The sequence below is a fragment of the Peromyscus californicus genome, unplaced genomic scaffold (genome assembly GCF_007827085.1).
Source record: "Peromyscus californicus insignis strain IS unplaced genomic scaffold, ASM782708v3 Scaffold_14__1_contigs__length_90479793_seg_2, whole genome shotgun sequence".
NCBI classification, from domain to species: domain Eukaryota; kingdom Metazoa; phylum Chordata; class Mammalia; order Rodentia; family Cricetidae; genus Peromyscus; species Peromyscus californicus.
The window spans coordinates 17,981,777-17,994,728 of record NW_026294436.1 but is presented as its reverse complement, the minus strand read 5'-3'; the positions used below and the strand labels follow the sequence as shown (position 1 = coordinate 17,994,728).

Sequence of the window (12,952 nt, the reverse complement as noted above, 5' to 3'; positions counted from 1 at the left end):
GTTGGCAGTCTAGTGGCATCTGAAAAGTAGGGGCCAAGTATGCTGCTAACATCCTACAATGTACAGGACAGTTTACCACAATAATTATCCAGCTCCAAATGTCAGTAGTACCAAGATTGAGAAACCTGGGTGTGCTGACTCCAGGCTACTAAATTAGACACCTGAGGTTCTATGTTGTCTTGACTATTAGCTGCATGCACTTGAAGGGATACCTCCCACTGCAAAAGTCCGCATGATGATGAGAGTTGATGTGAAGTGTGTTGGGTTTTCATCCTATTCTTCCCCAGAAGCAGCAGCAAACACTATGCTCTGATACCTGCATGCCATGGGGCTGTCAGTGATCAAGGAATGCATATTTTCAAAATATTATACTATAGTTAAGAATCAAGTGAGTTTGAAGATTTTATATAGGTCATTAGAACAGTTGTAGGATGGTATTAATCGTTGTTGCTTATGTAGGGTAAGATTAGTTTAGGACTGCTCTGAAATAGCCCTGAGATTAGGGTGACTATCCATCACTTTTTGCTGATTAGCCTAGTCCTCATGAAGAGAGAGCCAGATGTGGTCAGACACCTTTAATTCAGCACTTGAGAAACAGAAGCAGGTGGATCTGTTGAGTTCAAGGCCAGCCTGATCTACATAGTGAGTTACAGACCAACCAGGGCTACACAGTTTCCTGGGACATATTTTTAGTGCTGAATTGGTAGTCTTGAGGCAAGCAGGATGTTAGTCACCCTGCATGAGATAGTGGTTTCCTCAAGTAGGAAGTTGATACTACTGCATGCTGGCTTTGGAAAGCTATTTGCTGTACACAAACTCTTTGGGTGTTAGGAAGAGAACAGGGAGAGTTTCTTCTAAGAGCATTTCCCTTATTTGCTCTGTTTAAGAAAACAGGAAAGGATCTCTGCTTTCACTGATCCTGTCAGCAACAGAAATTATTTGTGATTCATGTGGCACTGGAAAAAGAGATCAACATATTAAGAAACGCTCTATATTTCTCAGTGCTCTTCTGTAACTGCTCCTAACACCCATGGATACTTCTTTTGAGGGGACCAGTTACTCAAGGGTTGATAATCTAAGTACTTTCTGATGACCCAGGGGGCAGAACCCAGATAGTTCTAAATAAAGATGCCTTTGAACAAGAGATCCAGAACCCCACCAGAAGTAGCCAGCTGCTCCTCTGCACCTTCCTCTTCTGCTTCAAGGGGCTTTGATTTCCCTGACTTAGCATTTTGTGCTGGGGGAGTTCCCCACAGCTGTTCCTCCAGAGAGCAGTCCCAGTGAGTCTTGCACATGTGTGTGCCGGTCCATTATCCCCTCTTCATCACAGTGAACGGGCTAGTTTATAAGCCATGGTAAAGTGGTTTTCATTTTCTTTCTGATGTTGTAGGAATGCCTTTGAAGTTAGAGTGCAGTGCTCCCAAAGCACTCTGGGATTGTCTGCCTCAACTGTAGAGAGGCTGTGTCTGGAAAATCCCAGGAAGCCCCCACAGGAAAGAGTGTATACGGAGGCAGGGAAGCCACATGGATTGACTATGTGGCCAAGGAAACGCTAACTTGAAAGAGAGAGAGAGAGAAGAGGTAGTGGGGCACTCTGGGACTGTCTTTGTCCCCGAGGTTTTAGGCTTCTGTCTACCCCTGAGTCCCTTCGTTTGTCTCCTTGACTTGGTGCAGCAGCTGGGTGCAGAGCTGCTTGAAATTGACATGCAGCACCTGTTCCCTTGAAACATGTCAGCTAGCAGTCTCTCATATTGTGTGTCTGTTTGACACTATCAGTAGGCACTAGGGATACAAAGACAAGTAAGAGATAATGCTCAACTCGAGGCATTTCATTTTAGTGTTGGGGGAGGGGCGAAGCAGCAAGTAAAATGAGGTAACTCTTTTACATGGCTGGAGGGGAGGGAACGGGTCAGGCTCCTTGGAGAGGTACAAGAATTGAATCTTAACTGACAGGTGACAAGTACTCTTAGGTTTTCCTTACCCTATATTCTCCCTAACTCCCTTCACTGAGGTCTTATTTCATGGTGCTGTATCTTTTCCATTCTCATTCATCTCTCTGGGGCTCTTATTGATAAATTTTTCAGCCTTTTCTTCTCTCTATACTATGTTTCTTGTAAATTGTCTATTTTGATCTTGCTTATTCTAGAAAACAGTAGGAACTTCCACATATGTATATAGGCTTTAGAGACAGGGTTTCTCTGTGTAGCCCTGGCTGTCCTGGAACTCTCTCTGTAGACCAGGCTAGCCTCGAGGCCAGAGATCCACCTGCTTCTACCTCCTGAGTACTGAGACTAAAGGCACGTGCCATCATGCCTGACTGCTTGCTCATATTTTAAAGTGAGGCATATATGACATTTCCCAACTGTGGAAGAGAATGCGAAGAAAAAAGTCATGCTATCTTTGAGAATTTAATTTCTTAGATTGGGTGATGTTTTGTTTTCTTTCAATGAGAGCTTTCTTTACATTCTTTAAGGGCAAGGAACAATAGAAGTTGTTTTATTCATTGTTACCTAGTGACAGTTCTTTGAGTGCTTTCATTTCTCACGTTCATTTGCCATGTTTCTTTCATCCTGTACTACATAAAATAAAAATTCACTGCTGTAAAAAGTACTTGTAACACTGGGCAGTGGTGGTGCAAGCCTTTAATCCTGGCACTCAGAAGTCAAAGGCAGGCAGATCTCTGTGAGTTCGAGGCCAGCCTGGGCTACAGACTGAGTTCCAGGACAACCAGGACTGCTTCATAGAGTTTCTTCCTTGAAACCACCGCCCCCCCCCAAAAAAAATGACTGTTATAATGCTTTCCTCTAGTGCTTGAATTCCTTAATCACATTCAAGTGAAAAAAAGAAACAGGAACAGGAGCCCCTCATCTGTCCTTCCTCAGACAAGATAGCAGATGCCTTTCTTACCTTTAACCAGGAAAAATAGTGATCTAGTCAAACTTCCTAGAAAAGCCTCCTTAATGCCATTAGTTGTTGGTATACAGAGTATAAGCAGGGTGATACTTCCAGGAAATGATATCAGGTTGGAATAAGGTGAATATTTAAATTACTCTATCTAAAATGAGGCATAATTGAGACTGCACTGTACCTCTATGTGCTTTATTCCTTCTTACAACTCCAGATGATCCTAAGTACACCTGCAAGGTCTCAGGATTCCCCAGCCTCAGCACCACTGACATTCTAAAACAGACACTTTTTTGTTATGGACTCTCCATGTATCCCTATCTCTACCTACTAGCAACCTGTAAGTTATTTCCAGATGTTGCCAGTTGTTACTTGGGGTCTAAAACAGCCCCTGATTGAGGCACTGCTCTCAGTTGGGCAGTTTCATTCCTAAGGAGATCAGTTTCTTTCTTCAGGATTCCCTCAGCTGTCCTTTATCTTTCCTCACAGTGAGTTCAACTTCAGTCCTGTGCAGAGGATAGTCACTGTCACTTAGTGGGTAAGAGGTGGACTTTGGAGTTAGGGACCTAGGTTTGAATTCTGGCTCTGCCATTTACTAACTGTAAGACTTAGGGTGCCATAGGTAATGTCATTGAGACCTACTTCCTTATCTTTAGAAGTAGAAATACTAACATGTCTTTCATAGAGTTATTGTGAGGATTAAGTCAAGTGGCACACATAAAACTCCTGGCACACAATGTAACCTGAATGCTAGAGATTATCTCTAATATTGAATAATGCTTTTCTGTTGTCAGCCACAAAAGTACACCCTACTCCTAGACTTTCTATTCCTCCTCTTCAAAGAAACCTCAAGGCATCAAAGTTTCAGCACTCATGAATTTCCAATTGCTTGATTTGTTATCAAGTGTTTTAATTTGGAAGCTGCCTGTGTGGAAACAGAAATTTCCTGCAGAGTGGGGTCAGCCCCTATGTGGCTGGAAGTAATATATTTGGGAGGACTGAAAATTAGCTGAGATTCTGTCTTCCTGACCTTCTTGCTAAGAAATAGTATTCAATTCCTGGAAAATAGCTCTTTTGGAAAATTTGAAAATTACATCCTCCCCACTCCCACCCCCCATTTTTTTTAAGGCAAGGTCTCTGTGTAGTCTTGGCTATCTTGGAGCACACTTCATCGGCCAGACTGTCCTTGAACTCACTGAAATCTTTCTGCACAACTTCTGGAGTGCAGGAATTAAAGACATGTGCCACCACACCTGACCCGATGTCCCTCTCTTTATGTTAACTTTCTGCTGTGGCCAATCCCAGTTACACTTGATATGAAATTTCTTCTTTCCCAGCCTCTTACCTGAATTGTGCAAGTCTACAACCCTCACAGGACATTGTCTAGGGTGTGGAATTGTTAAATGAATGAAACTAACAAGTGTGGGGGGGCACTTGGCACAAAGCTGAACATATATTAAGTACTCAGTAAATGGTAGCTGCTATTGATGCATTTCTGTGAGAGCAAGCGTCCAATGGAGATAAAGCAGACCAGAACTTTTGGAGCCTTTTCTTCTTCCTTATTGTATATTTGAAAGTTATAAAAATGTAGACTGCTCCTTTGGTCATGTTGCCTTTTGCCCTTAGGGTCTGAAGAGGTATTCTTATTTCCTGTTTTACTTAGTATCGTGAGGTTACTCAGCAGTAGAAATTATTGAGCCAATATAAAGGTCATGCTTACAGATACAATGAATAAAAGTAAAAACATAGATGAAGTTAATATGGAATCATTGCAGTAACCTAGCCTATACTTACATGTAGTCCTTAATAGACATGTGCTGAACCAGACACTTCTGGATTTTCCCCCTAGAAGAATGTGAATGTTGATTGTTTCATGTTGGAGAGGCCCGACTGAGTCTGTTAGTCTGTAAAATCGAGTTGACACCATTGGCTTTACCTCTGGGTGGGGAATGTCTTGCAGGTCATGAAAACATATCACATGTACAATGCCGACAGTATCAGCGCTCAGAGCAAACTGAAGGAAGCAGAGAAGCAAGAAGAGAAGCAAATTGGTAAATCAGTGAAGCAAGAGGACCGGCAGACTCCCCGCTCCCCTGATTCCACTGCCAATGTCCGCATTGAGGAGAAACATGTCCGGAGGAGCTCAGTGAAGAAGATTGAGAAGATGAAGGAGAAGGTATATGTGCTCTGGCAACTATAGAGACAGAAAGGGATGTTCAGAAGGCAAGGTTGATGGTAATTTCCCAGTGGGTGTCATGAAGAGCTAAACAAAGCAGCTCTGGGTTCCTTTAGTGCCTAATGACCAAAGAGTCCTTCAGTCAGGACAAATCTCTGTCTACCGCCAGTCCCACAGCCGCTCAGACCCAACCAAGTAAACACAGAGACTTATATTGGTTACAAACTGTATGGCCGTGGCAGGCTTCTTGCTAACTGTTCTTATATCTTAAATTAATCCATTTCTATAAATCTATACCTTGCCACGTGGCTCGTGGCTTACCGGCATCTTCACGTGCTGCTTGTCATGGCAGTGGCTGGCAGTGTCTCTCTCAGCCTTCCACTTCCCAGAATTCTCCTCTCTCCTTGTCCCGCCTATGCTTCCTGCCTGGCCACTGGCCAGTCAGTGTTTTATTTATACAGAACGATATCCACAGCAGTGTCTTGCCATCCATCCTAGCTATTGGAAAAACCTAAGCATATGAACTCTCAGACTTTAACTTCAAATATATTGACAAGAATCAGTAGTCACCTTCCTCAGCTCATTTTCTGTGGGAGGCCCCCTTTCACTTTTTCCCCAGGGTACTCTTGAGGAGGGTGAAGTGAGAAATATTTAGATAGAGGGATAGAAGGGAGAGAAACAGATGGAAACACAAGATAGCCTCAGAAGGACCTGGATCATAATCCACCAGCCCCTTCTGTCTCTTCTAAAGGGCCTTTTATAGGAATGCCAAGGGGAGGAGCAAAAGACACAGCCAAATGCAGACCCTTTCCAATCACCTGGTAACCACCCATGTGATCAAGCAATCTGCTAATGCAGCCCTGCTGGGTAAAGCAAGCTCAGATCTCACTAGGAAAGCTTTGTGGACCGCCACAATTTTTGAAATCAAGTGACATGTCCTATTGCTTTGAGAAATAGGGAGACTTAGACCTCTGTTTTGGCTTTAGATACCAGTGTTCAGGGGGAGAGGTGGAGTCCATCTCCAGGGTGGCAGCAAGGATGGAGAAGAGTATGTGAAGACAGAATCAAAGTAGAGGACACATCTGGAGCACATTCATCTCGTTAGTCAGATGAGAATCCAGCTTAAAGCAGATGCACACAGGGAGTCGCAGCAAAGCGGAGACTCTTGATGTGTTATCCTTCAGCCCTCAAAACAGTTTCAATCCCTTTTTTAAAAAGTAATAGTGGGAGATCCACAGTCAGGCCCAGGTGGAGCTCCAGGAGTCCAATTGGCGAGAATGAGGAGGGTTTATATGAGCGAGAATTGTTGAGACCAAGGTTGGATAAAGCACAGGGACAAATAGTCAAATGAATGGAAACACATGAACTATGAACCAATGGCTGAGGGGTCACCAACTGGATCAGGCCCTCTGAATGGGTGAGACAGTTGATTAACTTGAACTGTTTGGGAGGCATCCAGGCAGTGGGACCGGGTCCTGTCCTTAGTGCATGTGCTGGCTGTTTGGAACCTGGGGCCTATGCAGGGACACTTGGCTCAGCCTGGGAGGAGGGGACTGGACCTGCCTGGACTGAATCTACCAGGTTGAACTCAATCCCCAGGGGAGTCTTTGCCCTGGAGGAGATGGGAATGGGGGGTAGGCTGGGGGGGAAGTGGGGGGGGGGGGAAACAAGGGAATCTGTGGCTAATATGTAAAATTAAATTAAATTATAAAACAAAATTTAAATTTAAATTAAAAAGTAATAGTGATAGGTCAGCAAGATGGCCACTAAGCCTGACAACCTGAGTTCAATCCCAGGAACCCACATGATAGTAGAGAAATGACTTCTACAAGTTGCCCTCCAATCTCCACAAAAACATAAAGGCATGTGTGCATACAAACACACACATACATACCACATCACATGAAATAAGTAAACATGTTTAATTTTTTAATTAAAAAAAAAACTAAAAGTGCACTTGTGTTTTCTTTTTAGCGACAAGCCAAGTACACAGAGAATAAGCTGAAGGCCATTAAAGCCCGGAATGAGTACTTACTGGCTTTGGAAGCAACCAATGCATCTGTCTTCAAGTACTACATCCATGACCTGTCCGATATTATCGATGTAAGTACTTAAAGCTGGGGTGGGAGGCTGTGGGCATCTCTTACCTCATTTCAGAAACGTAGTCACTTGTTCCCCGTTCTGTGTTCAGGCATCTTGGCCATTTTGGGAACAATTTGAAGAGAGTAGTCATGCTCCGTTGTGTAAAGGTGATGCACTTTACACTTGGTGTCACTCACTCCCCGGAGCACTCGTGAGGGAAAAGCAATGCCGTCTGCAGCTATTGACTGGCATTCAGAGAGTTTAGTGATTTACCCAGTCAGCAAAAGGCTGAGACACAGTTACACCAAATTCCGATTCCTTAAACCCCTGTCCGTGACTGCTGTGCTCTCGTTTGTCAAGAAGTGGTCTCTTGCATCAGAAGCTTGTAGAAAGAAGCAGTGACAAGAAGAGTTAACAAGCCTTGCTTTATGTTTATGTATCAGTTCATGTTTCTTGGTGTTTTCTCCTTTCATTGTCGATCACCCTGGTAGATACACAATGCTGTCTTAATTTGTGATCCAGGGAGTTAAGAGACCTACTTGCCCAAGGTTATGGGTTTGCATTGTGCTGCAGATTAGGGTCCTGTCTAGAAAGCATCCAGATGCTACGGATATCTGCCCCATTCTCTTTTGAGAGGTGGCACAAAAATGGGAGAGAGAAGGGGATTAGTTTGCATGTGTGTTTTGTAGGCACTAGGTACAGCCATTTGCCTTTGACCTCATGGGTTAATCTTTGCTTTGATTTCTTACTGCTTCTCCTCGATCTCTGTGTCCTAAAATGTCCCTCACGTTCAGACTGCAGTCCTGCCCAATTCCTGGGCCAGTTTTCTATGAAGCTATAGAGGCATACCCTTTCTCGTGTCTCCTTCCAGTCACCCAAGTGGGTCTGGAGCCAGCTGATTGAGCATCAGCAGTCCAGTCTCTAGGACATCAGCAGTGTCCTTCCTGAGACCTGGTGTTTGCCATGGGTTCTTGGCAGTAGCAGCTGAGCTTGCTAGATTCTGGCCAAACTGCACATGATTCTCTACCTTGGTTTCTTTACAAGCATACCTGCTATGTCTTCCATCAAGTGGGGAATCTGGGCTCAGATTCACCATTACATAACTAGTTAGCACATCTTAGGCTTGCTGTTGAACTGTTCTAGAACACTGCTTTATTTCCTACTCCTCTACCCCTAGTAGAATAAAGACCTGGGCTGTTTAAATCTGGCCTACATCAGGGTTGTTGGGGGGATCTTTTCTAAAATACAGACTGGTTTCCTTTCAGCCAGGGAGTGTTGATCAGGAGGTTTTGGCCTCCTAAGGCCTTAGATGTCATCGTCTTAGCTGGTAAGTGGAGCCCCGGTCCCTGTTCAGGCTCCTCTTTGTTCCCTCCACTTGTTGATGCCAATCTGAACACTGTCCTTCAGTGGAGGTCAAAACCCTAACCCAGTCCTTTCATTCTTCTCCTTCACTGTTGGTAGAGGCCCATTCTCAGCACGAGGAAGACAGCCACTTTTTATGCTCACTTTCTCCTGTTTCTCTCACATTTGGTAAAATAATTAAGATTTAAAAATTAGGCCAGCCAGGGTATTGCACCCCTTTTACTCGTTTGTCCTCTTTCTTTTGCCTCTAGAGGATACGTGTACCAGTTTAAATAACTTGCTTACTTCAGGAGAAAAGGGACTTGCTGTATGAGTTACAACCTTTGTAGTGCACAGGTCCTTCATCGGGCATGGGCAGGTGTTCTAAAAACCATACAAGAAGCAAGCTGTTTTATACTTTTTTCCCCTCAAAATAAACAAATAGCTTGCTGAGAGCCTAACTTTGATAGGACGTGATTGAAGAACCATTGGAAAAGAAGACAGCCTTTGTAGTGCTTACTCAACAGGGCCATGGGTGAACAAGTCCAGGGTGGCAGCATTCCAGGCCATGAGTAAATTTGTTCTTGTTTGGGTTATATTTTGACTGTATCTTATTTTCTTTGTTGCTTGGTTTTTTATTTTTGTGGAATGAAGGTTATTCTTTTTATTTTGTTTTGTTTTGTTTTGGAAACAGGGTTTCTCTGTGTAGCCCTGGCTGTCCTGGAACTTGGTTTGTAGACCAGGTTGGCCTTGAACTCACAGAAATTCATCTGCCTCTGCCTCCCAAGTGCTGGGATTAAAGGCGTGCGTCACCACTCCTGGTGAAGGTTACTCTTCTTAAAAAGCTGTCACTACTACTGTTCTCCCTAACCACTTAGTCCCTTTATGTGTGTGCATCAGTGTTACAAATAGAATGTAACTGTTTTTACCTAAGACATATTCATACACTCTAGTTTTCTCAAACCATGAACCATAATCCATTAAGGGAGCAATAAAATCATGTTTATACATTTAACTTGTTTTAAATGATTAGACTAAAATAGGCAAGAAAATATCATATCATATCAATATTATTATGGCTAGATCTTTTTTTGAAATTTTTATGTTAGGGGTGTGTGTGTGTGTGTGTGTGTGTGTGTGTGTGTGTGTGTGTGTGTGTGTGTGTATTTCTTGCTGTGAGCTGAGGGTTAAAATGAAGGTCACTGTATGTCTCTTTTAAGATCCAAGATGACAGGTATCAAGACTTACTTTGCCTTAAGTAGTAATACGTAGCTGAGCACATAATTTATTAAAGAGGGGAAAATGATCTCTGAAGTCAAGATTTGCTTTTTAATTTTGTCTCTTTAATGTTCTTTTCATGTGTAATTTACTTTTAATGACTAAGTTGATTGATTGGCTTGATTGTTACAGTTTGAAGAGTTTTTGACAAATTTGCATATTCTTGTAACCTGTATCAAGATATAGAATAAGTACCATTAGCCAGCCATGGCAGCACATGCCTGGAATCTCAGCACTGGAAGGTGGAAGCATTAAGGGCATTAAGGGCAGCCTAGGCTCTGAGATTCTGTCTCACAGCAAGGCAACACAAGGAGACAGACCATACGAAAGATACATTCTCATTACTTCAAAAGTAATCACTATTCCAACTCTTTCACCCCTAAGTTAATGTTGCCTGTTGGAGAATGTCATAAATCTAGGATTATACAGAATATAATTTTTTATTTCATTTATTATTTGAGTGTGTGTGGATGGTACATTCCACAGTGTATGTGTGGAGACCAGGAGTCAACTTTGTGGACCCATTTTTCTCTTTCCACTTCCACCTTTATGTGGTGTTTTTCATTTCTGTTGCTATAATAAAATACCTTAACAAAAAGCAACTTCAGAAAGAAAGCATTTGTTTTGTTTTTTTGTTTTGTTTTTTTGTTTTTTGTTTTTCGAGACAGGTTTCTCTGTGTAGCTTTGCGCCTTTCCTGGAACTCACTTGGTAGCCCAGGCTGGCCTCGAACTCACAGAGATCTACCTGCCTCTGCCTCCCAAGTGCTGGGATTAAAGGCGTGCGCCACCACTGCCCGGTGCATTTGTTTAATTACAGCCTCAAGTTATGGTTCATCATTTTGGGGAAATCAAGGCAGGAACTCAGATAGCTAGTCATGTTACATCCCTGCCTGCCTACTTGCCTGCCTGTTTGCTTGCTTGCTTGCTTGCTTTCAGCCAGCTTTCTTCTCTCATTTATAGTCTAGGACTCTGTAGAGGGAATGGTGCTGCTTACGATGGGCTAGGTCTTTTTACATCAGTTAACACTCAAAACAATCCTCCACACACCAACTTGATCTAGATAACTTCTTGTTAAGACTCTCTCCCCAGAGGATTTAGGTTGCATCAAGTCGACAGTTAAAACAAACCAGGACACATGGGTTCTGGGAATTAATCTCAAGTCATCAGGCTTGCACAGCAAGTGTCTTTACCCTCTGAGCCATCTTGCTGGCTCCAGAATATAGTTTTTGTATTTTTTTTTCACCCAGGATTTTTTTTTTTTGCATCATCTACATTATTTGCATTTATCAGTAGTTTCTTTCTTCCTTTTTCATGCTGTTCTATGCAATTAAAAGCGCCAAACCTGTTCTGTAGCAAAAAAGCAAAGAGTGAGTAGAGAGCTTGGGTGTGTTGGCATCATAATCTCAGCAGTATCCAGAAGTTGCTTCAAGACATGGGATTAGTATCATTCCAGTCCATTGCTATACATGTCATATGCCACCATTTTACCTCCTTTCTAGGGGTTTGACTCAATCTGTATTTAAGGCACTGGCATAAATAAAGTTAATTTTAATCAATGTCATTAAACTGACATAAGGACTAGCCTCCAATTTCTTTATATAGTATAATAAAAGATTTAATGTAAACTCAGACTATAAGAATCCACATGAGACATCATACGCATACTGGGAAAAACTTGACTCTAGGCAAAAGAGACATTTTAATCTCACTTGGTAGTTTCTAAGAACTGGAGCCTCACTGGAGTATAATTTCCTCACCTGTATACCTCTTGGTAGTTTCTAAGAACTGGAGCCTCACTGGAGTATAATTTCCTCGCCTGTATACCTATCTCTTGGCCTAGGAGCAGATGGGTAAATGAAGTACACGGCATTGGCATTGTCATCATGGGTAGCTGAGTATTGTGAGGGCCAGGTACCTGGATAGGAAGTCTGCAATGCCAGTGCACCCAGATTGGACATGAAAGAACTTGGTTTTCCCACTATGTTGTTTTTCTCCTCTGCATGAACTTGAAGGGTGCTGTGAAACACTCGTCTGTCTCTTCTAGGTCTTAGATTCTCTGAGGGAGAACAGCAGCTGCTTAAGGTCTAATGAGCTGTGGACTAAAGTTCACACACTGGGATGGTCTGTTAGTCAATTTTATATAAAAATTGTATTTTTCCTGAGAGTTTTTATAGCATTTGTGTAACACGGAAATGCCTAGGGGAACCTGACATGGCCATGGAACTCATCAAAATCAAAATGGAAAGCATGTTTTGTTTCCAGTAGAAACAAAATTGTGTGTTCCCTCTACTCATTGGGATTCTCCTGGGAAATATCCAAATCTCATTTTTTTAACCTTGTCAGATCCTGCTTCTTTTTGGAAGAAATGTGTAGATGGCCAGGGCTCTGTCCACATCTCCTAGGTTAACTGAAGGCATGGCAGAACCAGAGGGCACATTTGACGCTGGCTCACTGACACAAAGAAGCTACAGAATGGTCACCCAGAGGCAGTGCTCCAGCTTAGGAAAGCTCCCTGCAATTCTTAGATTATACGCAATAGGACATGGGGGTCAGTACTCAGCTGTAGTAGTATTTGCTCCTCCTATGACCCTGGGCTATATGGCCCAAAGGAGGCAGTGCTTCCTGCAGATAAATTCTGTTGCCCATTTAATAGACTCACGTGGATTGATCATAATACTCAGCCCATCTAGATGATTTCTTGAGAGGCTGGAATGTTTGCCTGTAGCATCCATCAATCAACTTTATTGAATGTCTTTTGTGAATAAGACCTTACAGGAAAAATTGTAAACAAGAGAAAGATACTGGAAAACCCTAAGATACCTGCATTCTGGTTGGGGTAATACGAAATGGCAGGCCTCAGAATGACTGTGTGTATTAGGGCCATCTGAGGACGAATGCAGTTGGGATAGAGTGAGACCAGGAATGCAGGGCTGGCTGGCTTCCCAAGGGCTGAGAATTTAATTCGGATCTTAAAGATTGAGTCCATTTCTAGCAGGTGAGAGTGAAGGGTAATGCTTCGGGAAAAGAACTGCTAGGAGCTGAAGGCGAGAGGTCTGCAGATTGGGGGATGCTGGTAATTGGTGCTAGTTTTGAGTCTACACAGTGCCAGACAGTGTGAAGTGTATTGTCCCTTTGCTACACAACCGTCTACAAAGCTGGTATTCCCCCCTC

At 42.9% G+C, this 12,952-nt stretch overlaps 1 protein-coding gene across 1 annotated transcript in view; it reads left to right on the top strand.

Moving 5' to 3' along the window:
• Nucleotides 1–12,952, top strand: part of Srgap2 (SLIT-ROBO Rho GTPase activating protein 2) — a 224,989-nt gene that overhangs the window by 155,430 nt on the left and 56,607 nt on the right. Inside the window, 2 exon segments of the mRNA XM_052736861.1 lie at nt 4,865–5,080; nt 7,055–7,183. Coding sequence (XP_052592821.1) covers nt 4,865–5,080; nt 7,055–7,183 — 345 coding nt within the window.